The sequence below is a fragment of the Cottoperca gobio genome, chromosome 3 (assembly GCF_900634415.1).
Source record: "Cottoperca gobio chromosome 3, fCotGob3.1, whole genome shotgun sequence".
Lineage (NCBI taxonomy): Eukaryota > Metazoa > Chordata > Actinopteri > Perciformes > Bovichtidae > Cottoperca > Cottoperca gobio.
Genome location: NC_041357.1, coordinates 13438913 through 13460141, shown reverse-complemented (window position 1 = coordinate 13460141; position 21229 = coordinate 13438913). Strand labels below are relative to the sequence as shown.

The window sequence follows — 21229 nt, the reverse complement described above, 5'->3', positions numbered from 1 at the left end:
ACTCAATTGTACTTAACAAAAGTGTAACAAAGGTCAGTTAAAGAGTAAACTGTGTTACATTTTTCAAAGAAAAAAAACCGAGGGGTTGAAGAAAATGTTTGATGAAGATATATGATTCTACTGTTGAATTAAAGAACATCTTCAGGATACAAAATCATTTTTATTAAATGTCAACGTACACAGTAGTGGAGCAACACAAACTAACATGACCACCTATGTCCAAAGCAACAATAAATATACTTGTAGACTTCAGCCCGATCCGACGCTGACACAAGTGACATCACTCGAGGCAATTTATCAGATCCTTAAAAGGCTTTATGCACTTTTTTAAATATTTTTATATATGCAGTCATATTCCACAAACAGACTGTGGTGTGTAAAATCTGTGGAGTTTACCTCTGAGGATTTTCAGCATAAACATTTGTTAACATTTCTGGAGGGTTGATGATGGAAGTTTCTCAACGTTTGCGCCATGACGTGCAAGTGTAGTTGGTTGACATTGGGGGGAGAAAACACACAAATACATGAGAATCCTTGTCACTGGCTGTGGGTGTGCAATGAGTGTGTGTTGGGTGGTGCACCGTTGACCCCTGTATTTATTTGTCTTTTTCTGTTATTTGTAAATGCCCTTTGACTCTTTTGGGAAGGTCTAAACAGTAAACATGCTGTCTCCAGAGAACAAGGCAGATATGGAAGGAAATGAATTCGCCCTTTATATCAGACCCAAACTGTTTGTATGACTTCAAAGGCTGCAGCGGTGACTTTGTAGAGCAGGGAAGCTTTTGATATGTCATATATTTACAGTCTTTTTCAAACACTATGCAGAGGATACTTTATTTGTTCAGTGTTTTCCAAGAAATCCTGTGGTTACTTGGGACAAACAACCCTTTGTGTGGAAACGATTAATCTGAAAATAATTCTGTGGTCATCGTGTCTGTGTAAATACGTCCCATTTGAAGAGTGTTCTTTGTTCCATTCGAACAGCAGTGTTGACAGAGAAAAGCACCCAGCTGTAACACACTAAATACTTTTGATACATTTTATATGATATTATTTCTAATTAGTTCCACTGGTTTATGAGAGCATCGCCCTCAGTGAAACTTATTTGTAGATGAAATGCCACTGAACATCAGTCACACTGCCAACTCCTGTTTTGTTATAACAATATGTTATTTTTATTAGTTTACTATTTGCATCACCTTCAGGCAGGTTACAGCCTTTGTTGCTTCTCAAAAGGTCACACGTCCTAATGTAGGGATTAAACATGTGACCTGCCAGCGGTGTTATCAGCAGTTGGGCCTCTCGTACAACAGCTGACAGATGATGCTGCTGATTTCTTCCTAGACCTCTGATCCTTTGGCTGGCAGCTTTGGGAGTTCATCCAGCCACAGGCTGTTCCACTGAAAAGGTCCATAAATGTTTTGTTTTGTTTGTGTGGTCCTGCATTTCTGAGAACCAGTGTGAGTTTATAACACCTTATCATAGGAACATCTTTTATCTGTTTTAGTTTTAAACTCCACTGATTTAACTCATACTGGGTAATTTTACTGGGTACTACGATTTGTATTAGTCTCCCAACTTTAGTGCAACACTAATGTGGTGGTTTAAGGTTAAAATGAGGTCAAGGGTGTGATGAAATTAGGGTTAAAGGAAAGATCGTGTTTTGCAGAGAAGAAGATTGATACTTCTCTCTGAACCTACTGTATTTAATGATCGAAACTAGTCTCTGACCAAAACTACATATGTGATTGATTACTACTACTTAATTCACTTGTTTGTGTCAATGTGAATGAGCTGTTCCAAACCACATTGTTTAGTTTCCCTGCAGGCTTTTGGAGGTTAAATAACAAAAAAGATCAGTTTCTAAAATCTCAGTCAAATCCAGGAAAACATCAAAAGATGTGTGTGTGTGTGTGTGTGTGTGTGTGTGTGTGTGTGTGTGTGTGTGTGTGTGTGTGTGTGTGTGTCATCTTCTATTCTACATTATGAATTACGTGTTTCACACAAATGCCACTTTTCTCTTAATGTCCAATACCATTTAAATTTAAATTTACTACGACTACATGGTTCACTTGATACGTGTTTCTGCCTGTCAGCGTGTGAGAGCAAATAGAGGCTCAATGGGTGGGTGGTCTTTCTATTTTGGGTTTCTACAAGGAGACAGAGATAACATAATTCAGCTGGAGTCACACCAAGCCACCAGTAATATGTTTTCCTGGACTGGAGAGCAGAGCACACCAGAGGGCATCTAAAAAAACAGAAATGACAAATCACTGTTTTTCCTGCTCACTTCAGAATGAGTGTTGGCAAATTTATGCTTGGCGTGCATGTGGGCCAAATGGACGGGAAAGTGGTAGCTTAATGCACCATTTGTGGCTTATTTTCAAGATCCGATCCACCGATGCATTTTCTGTCATGGTGGCTGTTTCCCCTTGAAAAATAGGCGGTAAAATCTTTAGTAATTTTTGTTTTAGTGAATTTGAGACATTAATCTGAAAGCAACTTTAGCATTATTTTCCTTTACATGTCTCAGAAATTAGTCTCATAAGAGAAAATTATTATTATGACTGGAACAAACCCATCTTACCTAAAACATTTCTGTAGTTCACATGGAGGTTGTTGAGAAGAATTGCAAAATAATGTTTACCAGAAATCTTTAATAAAAGACAAGTGTTACACCCTTGTAGAGAAGATTGACACAGTTACATAATACACACGTCATGTCATAGTTGGTCTTATGTACAAACACATTATTCAAGCGAATCCCATACAGACACATGGGCGCACACACACACACACACACACACACACACACACACACACACACACACACACACATACACACACACACACACACACACACACACACACACACACACACACACACACACACACACACACAAAGAGAGACTGATTACTACTGATTATCTTCCATATCCAACTATACCTAATGTATGTTTTTTGGCCATTGGTACAGTACACAAAGGGAATGCTATAATGCATAAATCATGACACAGGCTGTCCCAGTGTGCAGCAATGATGCACGGAGTGGAAAGACAGTCCATAAAATTCCCTCATTGAACCAGAGCAGCAGGATGTTACAGCTCGCTTCATGGTAATGGATGATGAAGAGACAGGAAGACGGGAGCAAAAAGAAGGCAGAGGATGTGAGAGGTCAGGGGTGAGCAAGTGAAAAGGAAAAAGAAGGAGGCAGGAGAGACCAGCAACAGAAAGAGCTAGAGACGAAAGAGGTCATGTGTTTGAGGTTAAAGCGTTCCTTCATCCAGCAGTTTGTTGATACCGTTGCAGATCTTCCTCAGGGAGAGTCTGTACTCCTCTCTGTCCCCGTACAGCTGGGCCAGGTACTCCCCATGGGCAAAATGGTTGAAAACGTGATCAATGCGTGCATGTGAGCGCGTCGTCAGGTGCTGCTCGACCAGGGTGTGAAGTAGGTCCCTGCAATCCTGCAGGAGCTCAGACAGAATATTCCTGTCAAAGGTGTACTCCACCTCGTAGAACGACACCTGCCGTCATGGCCGCCTGGTTCATCTTCTTCTTGAAGCGCTCCACTGTGTCCAGCTCGTCGGGGCTGAACTGATGGTTACGGTACAGGATGCCGATCTTCAGGGCGATCTTGATGACGTCCTTGATTATCTTGTGGGCCTCCTTCTTGCTCTTGGTGAACTCCCGGCTGGTCTTGTAGAGCTCGTCCAAGATCTCACTGCTGGTGTCATCTGTCAGCATGTTGGCCACCACCATGGTTGCCATCTTGCTCAGGATCTTCTTCTGGGCCTGCAGGGCCAGCGAGCGAGAGTTAAAGCTCTCCTGTCCTGAGGGGAGAGAAAGAAGAAAGACAAGTGGTTAGAGGTTAAGCCTAAAGGTCAGACATCTTTATTACAACATTACTTTTTGTTTAAGGAACAGGGAACCTAACAAACAAAAAAGTAAAATAATGATCTTGCTGCGGCAGCCACTGGGGGGCAGAAGAACATTCTAGAAACACAACAGAGACATATTGTCAACTCATTGATATGGTTGGTTGATATGGAAAATGTGTTAGCAGACAGTTGACTAGTCACACATCCAGCATGCAACAATTGCATTAGTTTGGAGTTTTAGTCTGAAAAAAGTGAAGACAATGCAGAAGTGTCTTAAACTTGCATTCTCTCTGATATCCAGCAGGGGGCGACATCATTACCTCAGTAAACATTTTCGATTAAAATAGACGATAAATCAGGGTATGTTTTAGGGCTTGTGATTGACAGGTTGCTACCACAGTGTGTCCTGTCTGTGTCCTCTCATGTTTTCATTTTAACAGTAACAGTGTGTTTTCAGTTCATGAAAGTTAATTGTGGCATTTTGGCCGCCTGCGATTGTCTTGTTCAGCATTCGGTTGTGCTTAGCTACACCCTCTTGTGTCCCTTCTAGTGAAACAAACTAAGATGCGACTGCCAAAGCACCAAACTTCAGAATCAGAATCAGAAATCCTTTATTAGTCCCACGACGGGGACATTTACCGTGTTACAGCAAAAGAACAAGAAAGTAAAGTGGCGAGTACACAATTAAATAGAATAAAATACAGTAACAACGTGGCTTCAAAACTGTAGTCCACAAACAAACCAACATTAATATTCCTTTTAGCTCTGTTTTGGTTTTCCACCAACCCCTCTAAATACAGTAGACTGAACATTATAAAACAGATAAACCCTTTTGCCGTATATCTTGGTACATATTATTATTATAGACTTCAACCACTGCCCTTAAATGTCAGTATGTTTACATTTAACAGCTGACTTCCATCTGGACAAACAGGCTTGTGCAACTCTGTTGACCCCTTCTAATACAAATATGGGTCCTTTCTTTCTCCTGTTTTCACTGACATTACTTTGTCCTTGCATAAAGAACTCTGTGTGCTAAAAAGAAAAGAAAAGTAATATGTACAGATGTCTTAGTTATTCAGCGGAAGCCTCTTGGCTTTGTTCAACAGCAAGTTGTTAAACAACTCATTGGTAGCAGTATTTAATGTGACCCCAGTAAATATGAAGGCGCAGCAGTGGATGATTAAGTTTATTTTTGGCATGACCAAAGGCTCATCCTCCTCCTGATTTTGTATATGCAAACTTGGACATACAAAACAGCTGCTGACTAAAATTTTATTTCACGAAAAACTAAATTGTACTTTGATATCTTTTGTAAAGTTACAGAAGTAACTTGATACAGAACACAGTCTGAACAAGTGAGAGCTGAGGAGTAGATGAAACGCGGTGCAGCCACATTCAACGAAGGGCGGTGTCCTTCCTGGAGCTGCCTGTGGTGTGGTTGGCTGACTATAAGAGGAATGATTATCTGCTCTGGATAACAGCTGTGCACCGATAAGAACTTCTCTGCACTTTGTCTCTCTTCAGACGATCACAGTTTTATGCCATGTCCCACTGCAGTCGCAATTTATCATAGAGGAGAACATCAAAAGCTGCTTGTGTCATCACAGAGCGATTCCAGCAGCTTAACATGTGTCTGTGTGAATGTGAGGAGTGGGAGGACGGAAAGGGGTTTTATTTAGGTGCCACCCAGCTACAAATTACACACCAGATAACTCCTATTATGATTAAAGCCCAGGAAAGAGGCTTAACTTTTTCCTCCTCTTTCCTGGGCACCTTGTCAGCCTCGTCCTCCTCCACATGTATGTCCAGAGAGAGTGCGAGAGAGAGAGAGAGAGAGAGAGAGAGAGAGAGAGAGAGAGAGAGAGAGAGAGAGAGAGAGAGAGAGAGAGAGAGAGAGAGAGAGAGAGAGAGAGAGAGCGGATGGGGGCATCATTGCCCAGTAAGCTCTGCACAGAACAACAGATGAGCCCAAGCTCAAAGACACCTGCTCTGTTGTCATTATAATTCTGATCAAAACAGACAGCTACGTATGTGACCGTGCAGAATTCACTCCCTCATCACATCATCTGCGTGTGTCTATATACACAAGAGGTTTAACACTCCACAACAATTGGGAGAAATCCAATCCGTGGCATTTCATGTGAATGTACAGAAGTGACATTTTGTTTGATGGTCTCAAGCTAAATTACATTTCATGTACATATAATTAGCCCACTTTGACATTTATAAGTTATAACGCAAATGTCTTTGACTACAGACATTTCCCAATACATAAGATCTGATGTACTGCTCCTTTGTGCAGCTTCATGAGTGGTGGTCAGAATTATTGTATGTTAGACAAAAGTGGTGTGGGTCAGTATGAAGACGCCAAACCTGCAGAAATAAAGTTTTATAAAATTATTTTTATGTAAATAAATTCAACTGATTGAGTGATCCAATTTCTCTTCTTCTAGCTCTGTTTTGGTCTCTACCAACTTCTGAGCGAAGGATCTGGCTCTTAAGATGCTAAATGCTTTACTTTCTTCACTAGCTAGTTGTCCGTCTGCATTTTGGTTCTGGCAGGTAGCTAAAATTGGGATCACAAAAGTCTTTCCCTGAAAACAGCTTCCTGATAGAAACAAGGTTGATGAGAGTGATGAGACTGAACCAAAACCTTTAAGTTGTGTTCCACAAAACCAAAACAATAAGCTGAAAGATGCTAAAAGTGTCATTGCAAAGTTAGAGAATACTTCTCTATGTGTTTGTCACAGTGAGCGACTCCTTTCATGTTACACATAATCATTGGTGACATGAAAATATTGATATGTGCAGCTTCAAGTAAATTGAATTAAGTGACTGATCCAAGAAAGTCCTGTTCTGTGCTCTTTGTTGGATGCATTTTGCATTTATACAGGATGTTATATACTGTGACCAGAACATAACCTACATACAATACTCAGAATGACTCCTAAAATTTGTATAGTCAACATTACTGGGAGAAAGAATCAAACTGTCTCATCCCCAGAGGTGATGAATAGATAACATACCTCACAACAATACGGTAGTTTCCAATGATATTTGAATACCAGAACATATAACTTTGGTTCTCATTAGGCAGATCTGTGCCTCTCATCAACAGGCTCTCTTTGTCAATGTAATTTCTTGTTTCTCTGAAGCAGCTCTTTGTTCCAGGGAGCCTCTGATATTCAGACACCCAACTGGATAAAGGTGACAGCTTGCTCCATAAAGCCGGCCTTGTCAGACCAATGCGGACTATTTATATTTGGAGCCGCAGTGTGCAATGAAACAACCAATACTGGTGATTCTCAATGCAACGACCAGTTTAACACATAACTTAAAAGAGTGCTGCATTAAAGGAAGTGGTTGGATCTTTTCTGTTTTTAGTGCAGAGATAAAAGTAGACTAATTATTCTCCTGCCACCCCCCACCACACAGCCTGGAGCCTGTTTCTGAGGACCAGCAGGTGGCTATGGACTCACTCGCTTTGACCCCTGTCTCAAGTCTGTTTTCACATCCCGTAGCGAAGAATGTAAGCAAAAAATGAAGGAGTGTGTGTGTGTGTGTGTGGGGGGGGGGGGGGAATACCACTGAAGAATGGACACAAGTCTACTTGAGGCGTGAGTCAGAGTGCTTGGGAAGGAGGTGGATGATTCAGAGTCTGGCTGGAGATTTCTGCAGATACAGTAAGCGAGCGTAGATGAGAAGTGTGCACAGGGAGACAGAGAAGTCCGAGCTCTATCGCACACTCACATACAGCCCGTCACCCAGAGGCTGAGATGAGTGACATTCATGAGCCAGTGTCAGAAGGAGTTAGAGAAGAGTCCAAGCTGTCAGCGGAGAGGGCTCTCTCACACTTTCTCTTCTGCCTGCTCAATATTTTCTCACTTGTGTAAAGTTTTCACTTAAATAAAGTGAGCGTGTGGGAATGAGTTACTGAAAACACACCAGGAGCACAGTTGTCCACCGATGCAGTGGTATCAGCCACCGGCCCCTCAGAATGGTTGCATAAGAGTGTTTTGGGAGTTGGTGAAGTTTACTTTTAACATCAGGATTAGTAAGGTGCTCGCTGCTCTCTGGCCGTGGCTGTTGACTAGACAGTCTCTCTTTGTTCCGCCTGATGTTTTTAGAGCACTGAGTCAACAGTTTCTGCTGCGCTGCATCAGAACATACATACAGTGTGGAACATGGAGAGCAGCCAAACCTGCCCTGCTAAAGCTGGTACCCTGCAAAAAAATGGCCATCTGGGTGGATTTATTTTCGTTTTAGTCAGAGACACTTAAATCAATGAGGAGGACACTTTTAGCAAATGGCTCTACAGTAAAGCTATCACAAAAAACAAGGATTCTTCTAGCAAACTAATCCCCTCTAAAGTAACATTTTGGTAAATATGCTTATTAGCTTTCTGGCAGAGAGTTATGCTGTATTAACACAGGCACGGGAAAAGACTGTGTGTATTTGGTGCACTGAACTCTGACTGAGCTGCGGTGACCTTTGTGGCCACAGCCAATTGCTGCGTTGACCACTGCTGGTACTCAACGATGGAGGATACAACTAATTTATGGTGTTGAATGTCCAGAACTGGCAATAACAAAGCAATAACAAACTGGCTTCATATACAGACAAAACAGATATTCACTTGGTCAAACTACAAGCTTTGTTACAATTAGGGTAAATATTGCAATTGACCAACCTCGCAGCAGCTTAGCTTATCTTAGCACAATGACTGGAAACAAAGGGAAGCAGCTAGCCTAGCTCTTTCCAAAGGTAACACAAGCCGAAGGTAAAACTAAGTAGGCTTTCTTTTGAAGTTAAGTGAGCTGATCCTATCCCCATAGCAATTCAACTTAACACTAAATAAATTACTTGCTAATCTGGTCAATTTCCATAGCGTGCTGGGAAGCTGGACTGTGAGACGGGTCCTGAGACTTGTGTTGGTCTCGTTCCAGAGCAACCAAAGGAATGAGCCATTAGCAGGACCAGTGTGTGTGTGTGTGTGTGTGTGTGTGTGTGTGTGTGTGTGGGTCGGGCTTCATGTCTCAACAGCAAAATAAAAAAACACTTCAAGATAAATAGTTGATAGTAACAGATAGTAATAACTGAATTAGACCCACTGGGGTAAGAAACATCCTATAAATTAAATGCCTAAATAAAGTAAGGGATGTTCATCTGCAGAAATGTACCGACGTCAGGCCGGGATAAGGAAACGTATACTGTATATACATGGTCGTGTAAACATGTGTATACATGTGTAGGTAAAGTAGTGAATAGCATAACTGATGCTATGTTGTTTAATGGTACCAAAACCTGCACGTTATACATCTGACATGAGCTAGATCAGTGGAAGTTTATTTACCCATCTGGCGATGCCTATGTAATATTGATATTAGATAACAAATATTGTTCTTCAGTATTTGTTTTTTATTGTCTGGAAATTAAATTAAATTCAACTGAATTGAATGAAAACAAATACATAAATACATAACAAAACGGCAGCAGCTATTTGTAGAGCAAAATAAAATATATATAATATATATAAATATATATATATATAATATGTTAAATAATATAATATATAGTCATATATTACAACAAGGCATTTTCACATATATTGGTTGAAAAATCTCAATTAAACTATCACAAACACAGACATTGACAAAAGAATCTCAAGGTATCTAAAAATAAAAAGTAATGGGAATACAAAACTAAAATAATCCTGAAATATATTTAAGGACACTGCAGCCACTAATAACGAGATGTTTTTGCTGTGAATCATTCAGAGCTGCTGCTATCAGGTATCTAAAACACACGCACACACACGCGCGCACACACACACACACACACACACACACACACACACACACACACACACACACACACACACACACACACACACACACACACACACACACACACACACACACGGAAACAAAATGCTCTATCAATGCTTCTCTGTTTGGCGTTGCTAATAACAACATGCTCATGTTTAGTATTGGACAAAACCCAGTCACACCCTCTGCACAGGTGCATTGGATGTTTTTCTGTTTTTTTTTGCTAGATGCAAATACATGTTCACCTCACATGCAATTATATGAACTCTCAGACACAGGTGTTCATACACAATCACTCTATTAGGGCTGGATATGAGCACAGGATGAACGTGTGACATTCAATAAGAAGAGAGGAAAGAAACAAAGAAAAGGTCTATTTACCATACTCTCCACTGCTTAGCACCGGACACTCCTTCCTCTAAACATCCTTAGTTCAAACAGCCAAACATTAAAGGTTGCTGACAGACAACCCGGCTCAGAGTGTTTTTGTTGAGTGGCAAACGGAAATAGGTATTGAGCTCTGCAAAGCTTTTTTGTTGCCCAGTTGTTGCCATCATCACAATTACCCGCTGCACATGTGCAACCGATTATTTTAATGTATTTTATAACTGAATAGCAAGACACCCCTCACTGAAATGAACGGTTGCCAGGCCATTCTTTGCACCCTGTAAATGCTAAAACGGAAATCATTTTCCAGACATTTTCCTTTTCAGATATTTTCTTTTATAAGGGAAACAGCAGTAAAGTTCTAATCCCCCTAATATGTACTGAACTTCTGCAGTAGTTGCGTACGATCACATTTAATATACAAGCGACTTTAAAGTCTGCCAGCTTGTGTACAGTGTGTTCATGTTGTGACAAGAAGTCAAGGAAAACAGCCTCAGTAATAAAGTGTGTCATCCATCAGCACTGCCATTTCACAGAGTACAAAGACAACTTAAACAAAGTATCAATAGCAAGAAAATGTCAGTGGAAAGAGAAGTAAGAGACGTAAACAAGGGTGACAGCTTGACTTCCTCTTCTTTTGCCTTGGCCTTTTCGTTTGCTTCTGGTTTCCAATGAAGAGTCACTGCAGACTCTCTCTGGCTGCATTTACGAGGCTTGAGGAAAACAATGGAGCAGGTCATTCAGCAACAGTAAAGAGGTTTTTAATAGCCTGCAGGGTTAGTGTTAAGCAAGCCTGGGAGGCCAGTGGGCTGGAGTGAGGAGGAGAAGGATGGTGTGTTGTGCCAGCTGGTTCCAGAGCTCGACTTGATGTGCTGTAGGCTTTGTGTTTGTCAGTTCACTTCCACACACACACACACACACACACACACACACACACACACACACACACCACACACACACACACACACACACACAATTAAATAGAGTGTGCAGAGATATATCACGATTCAAGCCTCAGACATAAGGAAAGAGCTGAAAAAGTATCCAGGCGGTGGAACAATTTGAGGCTTTTTTTGTCTTTTCATGTCTCCTCCACTTACTGCGGACCTGCAAAGGCTCCGTTCTGGCGTACTTTTGACTCCCACTAATCTAATCAGAAGATGACTCAAATACTCTCCCCCCCACAACCACCCACCCCCTGCACACTCTCTGTCTGTTGTGTGTGTGTTTTTGTATTTAGATGAAAGTAACAAGATTGAGAATTTTACTGAGATAAAGAGAGTGCGGTATAGTACGTATAGTGTAGTGCATTGAGTTGCATTATTCATGACATATAGTGCACTCTAGTGCTGAAAGAGGTCATTCACCGTGCAGTTAACAACTGCTCAGGATGTAGAGAAGCATTCACACCTTAAAGGTTAATATATAACTCCTTGTTAATGCCTTAATGACTCTCATTTGTGTGAAGTGGGGTACAAAGTGTAAAGTTCGTTCCCTTTTGTAGCTGTGGATCATTTAGTGTTTCTGGCTGAAACTGGAACGCACAGGTTACAGCTAACTCGTGCTTTACTGGAAGAAAGTGCAATAGCAGGAAATACAGATTTATCCTCCTCACAGATCCCCAAGGCTTGTAAAAGGGATTTGTTTTTGCTGTTAATGTTTTTTACATGTGTTACATTTCTCAGCTTGAAGTTTTTATTTGTCCTAAATAGTAAACGTGGATGAGGTGAGGCACAAAAGTAGCTGCGTTCCCTCAAGGAAACGTATGAGAAACATAAAGATAAAGGGAACATTATAAAGTGCAAAATGGATGTTAGTAAAAATCATGATGTTTATAAAGTGATATATATATATATCAATATATCATTATCAGATCATTTAAAAGCTCTCACATCTCGGTATCGGTGTTGGCTTCAATAATCCAATATCGGTAGTTAAACACGTTTGTTGTTTGTGTTGATGTTGTATGTATGTTCTGACGACATTAAAATAACATGAAGCAATGGCTGCATTTGTTTGTTCATTAGTGAATTATGATAAAAAGATGATTCATGCTTTAGCCCCCCCCCCCCCCCCCCCCCCCCACACACACACACACACACACACATCTTTCCAACATCAAGGCATAACAAGCAGTCTAAATGAAGATGGTAGACTTCAGGATGTTTTCCGTGTGCAGGTCAGAGTACATGGAAATGAGCAGCCACACAAGAGGTATCACTCAGCGTTACTGCCAAATGCATAATGGTTAAAAATCCCATAAACAAACTTGTTAGGAGTCAATTAAAGCAAATTGATGTACATCAATGTAGCTGTAATGAAGAGGTCCGATATACAGCACGAGACAGTGTTTGAACATACAAGTGTGTTTATCCTGGGACCGGTCTAAGTGTCTCTACTGTGACTAACAGTTCAGGGAAAAGCACTTAGGAACCTCTCTAAATCAGGAGGGACACAGGAACAGATCGCTGCATGGCCTTTATTTAATGCTCCATCTCTCATGTCTTTTTTCGCCTCTCTCTGTCTCTTAGTTTTAATGGCCATGTCCCTGTAGAGCTGAACCGCAGAGATGAGGGTGGAATGAGGCTGTGGCAGGAGATGTCTGATTGATTAATATACCACTGGCTTGACCGTCTGTCACAAGTATCGGGAGGAGGGCAAAGGGCGAGGGAGGAATCAACGATTTGACCTCTACATTTGGTTCTGACCTTGGCTTTCATCAAAGTCACTCCTCGTCACGAGGACCACAGAAGAGGCTGGTCCACAGAGGATGAGAAGTGGTATCCTCGACATCCTGTCAGGACTACAAGGCCCTGAGAGATCGCCGCCCTTTGACCTCTCCTCTGCTTCCATTGTGTAACCAGTAAAGAGCCAGACCACAGTTAGCTGGTTAGCCGGGCATGGGAACTGGCTGGAGGCAGTGTCCACTTTCTGCTTCACTCCTCTGGGAGCTTCTCTGGAAAACCACTCTGACACGATCATTAGTCGTCAGGTGGATGAGGGCCAAATACTAAACATTTCTCCATGAATAAATAAATGTCCACTTGTAATTTCTATAACACAGTAATTCATTTAAACTATAGCCAGGTTTTGCATTTACAGCTCAAAACATATGTCTCCGAAACTGAAGCAGTTTGTTTGGAACACCGGGGAGACAAACAGCGCCAACTACAGTCGAACTTTACTGTGTAATGTGGGACAGCACACAAAATGCGGTTTGATTTAAATGTTCGCTGAAAATCCTGTAGATAACCAACTCAAAAAATGATTTGATTCATAGAACACTCTATTTATAGAAAGCTGGGTCCAAATGTGTGGGTGTGTGTGTGTGTGTGTGTGTGTGTGAACCATAATGACAGACTGTGAGACTGAGGCCTAATAAAAAACAGAGGAGGATAAAATATTGGTGCTTTCCTTACTTTATCTGGCCTGGAACCCAGACAGAAAGTTCCTTTGACTTTTTCCATCTGACACAAAGAAACTAAGCTATTTACAGAGAAAGGAAGAGGGCAAGAGAAATATGGAGAGGGTGGGCCGAGCTGACAATATGTACATTTTCATTTCACACCATTCAGTCAAAACTAATAGAAAAGCAGTAGAAAAGATGAGCGGAAGGAGGATATATTTGCTTGAAAAATGCTCTGAATTATCGCAGAAGAAAATAAAAATAGATATACAATCACCGCCGTTCTGAAAGCCTGCAGATGTGTCACTTTATTTAAAACAAGCGTGGAGGAGTGATAGAAAGAAGGATGGAGGAGGTGGGGGTGTCAAAGAAAAAGAGGTGAAATCATATGTCCATAGCTGCTGTCAATGTCCCTTTACGTAAGACACAGACCCACAAAACATCAAGAACATCTCCTCAGCCTCATTCCCTTTTAGATCTTCTGCAGCTGTATGGAGAACCGGATGTGGCGTGAATCTTTGTCTTACATTCATGAAGCTCTCGTCTCTTTTTGTTTTATCTCTTCCTCTCTCTGTTTAATTTCTCACCAGATCTACACTCAGCCGAGCGTGAGTGGCAAGGAAGTAAAGGTTTTCCGGCCCTGGGTGAGTCGCTCCTCTCATAGACCTCAGCCAAGTCTCAGCATGCCGTGGCATCGTTTACAAAAGAGACACACACGTGCACGCACACACACACACACACAATCACGCACACAATCCTCCAGCCCTTGCCAACTTTCCCCATAACTTTGGCCTCCTGGTTTGTTTACTAGCTCATCCACTAAAACAGAGTTTACGTAAAAGTGAGGCATTGGAAAGCTTCAAGCCCCTGGAGGCCCAGTCTGTTAGTGCCCTTTGTTGGCAGTCTGCAACTACAGTCCAAGGGATCACAGGGACATTTGTAATAAGTGTACGAAGTATTCAATGATTTAAATTAAGTAAAAGTAGCAATAAAAGTATGAAAGTATTAGTATGTTGTTGTAATGCTACTGTGTCATAGACTATCTGATTATTATTATTACTATAACATGGCTAATAATGTTGAAGCTGGTCCAGGTGGAGCTCATTTTAATTACCATATACCTTGTAATTTGGTAGTTCAACCCTTAACTCCATATCATTTTAGAAACTCACTATAGTTCTGGTTATTGTTTTCTGTGTAAAATGTAAATGTTCAAGTAAAGTATCAGTAGGCAACATCAAAATAGTACTAAAGCTATGTACTTGAGTAAAGTTACTTTCCACCACTGGTAATAGCAGTAATTACATTATAAATACAGATATGGCTGTAATAATAGTAGTACAGCGGGAGCTGGATGGAGTTTCTTTTTTTACGACGGACAACAAATTACATTAAGAGAGCAAACTAAATTGTAAAGACTCATTTATTTCTCTTAGTAGTATGATCTTTGTACACAAACTATTTTAATTATATCAACTTTGTTAAGATAATAACTTTTAATAGTGACTTTGGTATACAACATTGCATAATAGCGTTTAGCATTTAATAACTGCAGCTCATATATCGTTGTTTCATTTTGAAATAATGAGGTGTAATAATTATATTAACCAGTACAGCATGTTACAGCTTTTCCAGAAGACTAGGGGAGCTAAGGTTAGAAAGTTGCTGGGCTTAAGCTGTTTATGCTGCCTCAATTAAAGGTTGCTCTTGCTTTGACTGGAGTGATAAAATTGGATATACTTTGAGCTTTGGCCTCGAAGGTTCTCAGTGTGGAACGATACACTTTAGTGTAAAACCAAAGTGCTGCTGCTCTCTTGGCTGCCAACCCGCCACTAACTAATGACCAGGAAATAACTGTGGTTCTCACACACACACAGACACACACACAGACACACACACAGACACACACACACACACACACACACACACACACACACACACACACACACACACACACACACACACACACACACGTTTCTGACTTTTAGTGACTACATTCCTTTTTTCAACTTAACCCTCTCCGCTACCAGCCAAAACCGAATCCTTGTGTTAGTTCATTCAAATCCTTTAAAAGCCTTTAAGGTTAACAGAATGTGGAGTTTTAGTTTCTCTCTGTTGCCATTATTGCCCATGAAATGTCTAAACCCACTAATGTAATTGCCACATTTGCTTCTTCTGTCTATTCCACTGCCTTCTACCTCCCAGAGGCAAACATTTATAAATGTACGCTAAAAGCAGCTTAATATGACACACTGCTACACTGCTATCTGTTGTGATATACTATGCTGAACATGGATATTATACTTTTACCAACCATAATCTTATAATGCTATAATCAGTTAGTTCAATTGTGCCAGAGTTACATTAAGTGTGAAAGGATTTGTGTGTTATTGCCTCCCACTCTGCCTTGTTGTCCGTTGCCTTAATTGGTAAGTAGGAGATTTAACTTGATATCATCTGCGGGTGGCGTTATATTCAGAGACGGTAGGTGAGACAAACCCTAACTGCCGTGTCTTCCACTGAACCATAAAGTCTAAAATGAAACCAGAAACTACCTAAAAAAAACAGCTTTCCTCAAAAACTTCCACAAATTATTAGGAATTATAAATGAGCACACGATTAAAGTTCCTGCCTCACAGCTCCTACATACAGTATCCACAGATCGAGATACCTGTACAGGCTCAATGCTCAACTGACACCAGTCTTCCCATAATACACACTGCTTCCCTCAAATAGCTCGCCTCTCACACCAGGCGCCACTAGTGACTGTTTGCTTTGCCTCGACTGGCCCTGCAGTGAAACCACAGCCTTCTCTCCTCCTGAGTGTGTGTCTATGAAGCCTTGTCAAAATGCCTCTGCGGTCTAATTTCATGTTTCAATAATGGCTCAGTCGTAGGGAAAAGATTATTTCTCCAAATGTCCCACAAACACTATGAAATGCCACAGTATTATTGTATCAACGCATGCATGTGCATACAAGGGAAAATGCCCTCACACGCCGGTCAGGGACCTGGGACTTTTAGGGTTTGTCTTTCGCTGCAGCTAGAGGAAAGAGAAAAAACAACACTTTCTCCTGAGTCGTCTTTTCCACTTATGGCTTCAGTTCTGCTTTCTTTTTTTTCTCAGTTCATGTTACAATTTTCCAGAACCAGCTCCTGGTGTCTCAAGTATATATGTGTGTGTGTGTGTGTGTGTGTGTGTGTGTGTGTGTGTGTGTGTGTGTGTGTGTGTGTGTGTGTGTGTGTGTGTGTGTGTGTGTGTGTGTGTGTGTGTGTGTGTGTGTGTGTGGAGGGCTGGGGTGCAGTAAGCACTCTCCATCTGTGGGCCAGATTAAAGGCGGAGGGAAAAAAAATCAGGGATGCATGTGTTGGGAGACGAAGGGAATGAGCAAGAAGAGTGCAGTAGCCATTTTTTTCAATGTGTGTGTGTGTGTGTGTGTGTGTGTGTGTGTGTGTGTGTGTGTGTGTGTGTGTGTGTGTGTGTGTGTGTGTGTGTGTGTGTGTGTGTGTGTGTGTGTGTGTGTGTGTGTGTGTGTGTGTGTGTGTGGAGGGCTGGGGTGCAGTAAGCACTCTCCATCTGTGGGCCAGATTAAAGGCGGAGGGAAAAAAAATCAGGGATGCATGTGTTGGGAGACGAAGGGAATGAGCAAGAAGAGTGCAGTAGCCATTTTTTTCAATGTGTGTGTGTGTGTGTGTGTGTGTGTGTGTGTGTGTGTGTGTGTCTGCGTTTGGGAGTTTTACAGTGTATGCAGGGCTGGTCCACTCTGCCTGTCTCTCATGTGTAAAGCATGTGGCCAGTCTGCCAACATGGCAATTATGAGGCAGAAGCTCTCCTCTGATTGCTGGGAGCTCCTGGCTTGTTCTATTGCAGTAGTCAGTGAGCTTTGAAGTGTTTGTAAAGTGTTTGTGGAAGTGTGGATTGGTAGCAATTAACACGGCAATAGAGCTGTAGTGTTTGTTGGCATGCGAGTGTGTGAATGCTGAACAAGATCACCTGGCCGAAGATTACATTTCAGTTTGTCATCAAACATCTGAAGCTTTTTTTTGTTTTTAATAGAAACACAGCTACAGGCCTCATGCCCCTATGCACCACACATATGTTATTACAACAGCCAAGTCTGCTTTCTATGGAACATTTGAAGCAAACACAAACGGCTGGAAATAGTTCTGTGGACGGCAGATTGGATTATGGTGTTATAGTGAGTCGCATCCCCATGATGAATCAGCCATAAGTAGACCGTAGGCTGAACATAATGCCAGACGAATATAAGAAATATAAAATAATTAAAACCAGAAGTATCATTGATTAGTGAAAGGCAAATGATCAGGTGTCTTGACAGCCGGCCTCACTTTGACTCATACTAAGGTGTGGTCACCTCCACTCCACCACAGGAAGGAAGGACAGGGCTGCTGGATGAATCAGTGTGTGAGTATTGGTATGGTCAGTGGGTTGCTCATTCCATGGCTGGATGATTATGGGAAAAAATATGTGAACCTGTGTGTGTGTGTGTGTGTGTGTGTGTGTGTGTGTGTGTGTGTGTGTGTGTGTGTGTGTGTGTGTGTGTGTGTGTGCGTGTGCGTGTGCGTGTGCATTTTCTTGTAAGGTCTAAAGGATATTTCTTTCAGAGTACAGCTGAGCTCTGTGTATAGTGTTGGATCTTTGTGCTTTAATAAGCTTTAAAAGGTACTGACAACAGTGGAGCAAAGACAGAAAAACAGTCCAGTAAAGAAATGATTGCGCTCTATTGAGTTTCTGTCTCACTCCATACAAATTCTGACTCCCACATGAGTTTTGATGTTCCAATGTTTTTAAATAAAGTTACTTGAAAAAAAATGCAAATGACTTTTGTTGATTACCATTTCCTCTCTTTCTTTCTTTTTGTCTTTCAGTCTATCTATCTATATCACATAGAAACAATATTCTCATGATTTAAACCCCTCGAATGCCAACCATTATGTGTTTACTTGACTTGCCATGTTGAACCTCATGAGTTTCACTTGGAGGCAACAGAACCTCAGGCTGAATGGACCGAGGTCAGGCGTGTTCTCTGGGGCATTGTGGGAAATGTAGAACTGACGAAAAATACAAGATATCTTCTGGGAAAGTTGGTTGAACTTTAGCAGAAATGTACCAAACATCACTAATTGCTAACAAAGCCTGTATCTGAGGGAGAATTTAAGAGAACATTGGACTCTGAGATGTCAGTCTCACTCTCTAACAACAGCCACTAACAGCTCAAGGGCAGAGGAGAAGGCCTTCTGAAACGTAACACCTCAATATTTACACTGCTTAAGTTTTGTGCCAGAATAAACATTAAAGGCATAGATCAATCGCACACCCGTCATCCACATATCAGGGAATAAGGGTCATGTTTGTGTACAGCAACACTTTCATAATAAGCCTGTTTTCAAAATACATTTGCTCAGGTTTCGATGGGACATTTGACCGTATAAAGTGAGCCATACCAGTTTTTCTTTTTTAAGTAGGCTGATGGGTAGAAACGACAGAACAGCCACAAAGCACAATGCATTTTGAGTACGAGTTAGGCTCTTGGTTTCTCTCACGCTCTCATGTCACCCTTCCTTTGTGTAACATTGTTTTTACGTCAAAAAAGACACAGGAGTAAAATCATCTTACATCACAAAGGCTATGTCACTTTGCATTTCTTGAAGCTTCAACAGATCACAACATCTGTAGAAAAAAAAAGAAAAACGTTTCCACGACATGAAAACATTGTACATCGTTTTACATGAAAGGGAAATGGCTAAATCCTCTGTCTCACATGAGAGTCTTGGTTGACGTTTTAACCTTGAACTGTCTGCATTAAATCAGCAGGTGATACAGATATGTCATATGGCTTTCATAATAATATTGCCTCTCTCTTTGCAAATGGACCGACAGACCGACAGACCGACAGACAATGAGCCAGATGGACAGACAGATGGTCTGAGTTCAACAGAGCATCATTAACATACAAAGCTCTTCGCCATGAAATAAAGAGGCAAACAGCCACAACGGCAACAACATGCCCAATCAAATTATACGTCCGTTATTTGACACCTATAGCAGGACTGCTAATAGTACCCAGGGACAGTCCATACATGTGTTGAATGGAAAATAATTTTAGGGGAACCCACAGCTGTCTAAAAGAGGATGAAGTCACTTAAAGCGTCAATCTGAAAATCTGTAAGACAGAAGAGATGAAAAGGTATTAGTCTGTTCTAATATGGTCACATCACATTTGATTCGCAATCTTTGAATTCAAACTTCGGAAGGCAGTTTCATCTCTTGGCTTGAATCCTCCACAGGATCTCAGTTCAATACATCGCCCACTCGCTTGTAATGCTGGGAAATATCCAATGAGAGACACTGAACTTCAACTATAAATAAATATCTGCTTTGCTTCTTCTTCACTCTGACACCGTAAAAAAAACTTCCAGTCATCGAAACATTTGAATTCTTCCCTTGAGTGTGAGATGCACCACAGAGAAGAAGAAGCGTCCGGGGAGGCTGTGCTCTCTCCGTAGCTGGATGTGTTGATGAACAAACTGGCTGCACGTGTTGGATCTTGCCTGCTCCTGGTGGTGACTGAGCCGGCTTTCATCCGCACACTGAGCGAGGCTCTGCCAGTCACCAGCATCACAGTGTACATGCATCAGAGCTCACAGAAGCTTGCCTTTCATACATCTTAGCAATGAGCTACACATAATGGATAAAGTGACTCTCAAAAGATGAAAATTGAGTGATTCTTGATTTTGTGGGAGCATTAAAGTAGTCAGATGTGTAAGCTGACTGCTGATCAGTGTGAGGATAGCTGCACTGTGAGCGAAATGATACAGAGTTGATGAAGGTACCGCCCTGGTGACAAAATGTGTGTATGTAGAGGGTCCAGTGCCCTATAAAAAGGCTGGAAAACAGAAAGAAGTCCCTGACCCTCTGGATAAATGAATGTAAACTGATGTTTTAGTTGAGGTAATGTTCTTAAGGCTTACCTGGAGACAGGTCTCCGTCACTCTGCTCTCCGGAGTCTGAATCCATCTTCCCCTGCAGGACACAGCTCTCTGATTCCACTTTCTTCTTGTTCCCTTTCCTCTCAAGGGAGTCTTCTGATTTCTTCACCCGGTCGAAAACAAAACAACTAAAAATGCAATTTCTTGTTTCTTTTTCTTCTTCCTGTGAGCTAAACTTCCCCTCCCAGCCTGGATCACTGCAGCTGTGAGAGGAATGCTACTGGGCTGATTTGCTGAGCTGTCCTCCTTTTTTTTGTTGTTACTCTCTTTTGCTTTTGCTCTCCTCGCTTCTCCTGACTCCCTCAGTTTCCCTCTTCCCTTCTCCCTCTCATCTACTTTCCCCGTGCCTGATGCTCCCTCCCCTCTCTCACTCTCGGTCCGTCCCCCTCTCGGTTTTTCCCTCCCTTGTCCCTGCCACTTGGTCGCTCCTCCTCCTCCCCCTCCTCTCATTCGGTTGTGTCACACGCCTCTTCACGCTTTCTCCACTCAAACTCTTTCTCTACCTCTTTCTGTATGCTGTAAGTGCCGTCTCTTCCTCTCTCCCTCCCTCTCTCTGTCTCTGGGTAAGAGTGCTGCCTGTGTTTTAGCAGAGCAATGGGAGAGACTCATTCATGGCAACTTTAAATTCATCTCCAGCAGTAAAAATCTCATGACCCCTTGTTTCTGGCTGTTATAAAATCAGTCACTTATCTGTAGTGTTCACGTGAAGTCAGGTCA

The 21229-nt window shown here is 41.6% G+C and overlaps 1 protein-coding gene across 1 annotated transcript; it reads right to left on the bottom strand.

The window, feature by feature from the left end:
- Positions 1-2640: 2640 nt before the first annotated feature.
- Positions 2641-20849, bottom strand: tnfaip8l3 (tumor necrosis factor, alpha-induced protein 8-like 3). The gene is given in 3 exon segments (XM_029454414.1): positions 2641-3524; positions 3526-3830; positions 20495-20849. Coding segments are annotated over 3 exon segments (609 nt in total). The 5' UTR covers positions 20541-20849; the 3' UTR covers positions 2641-3266.
- Positions 20850-21229: the final 380 nt, after the last annotated feature.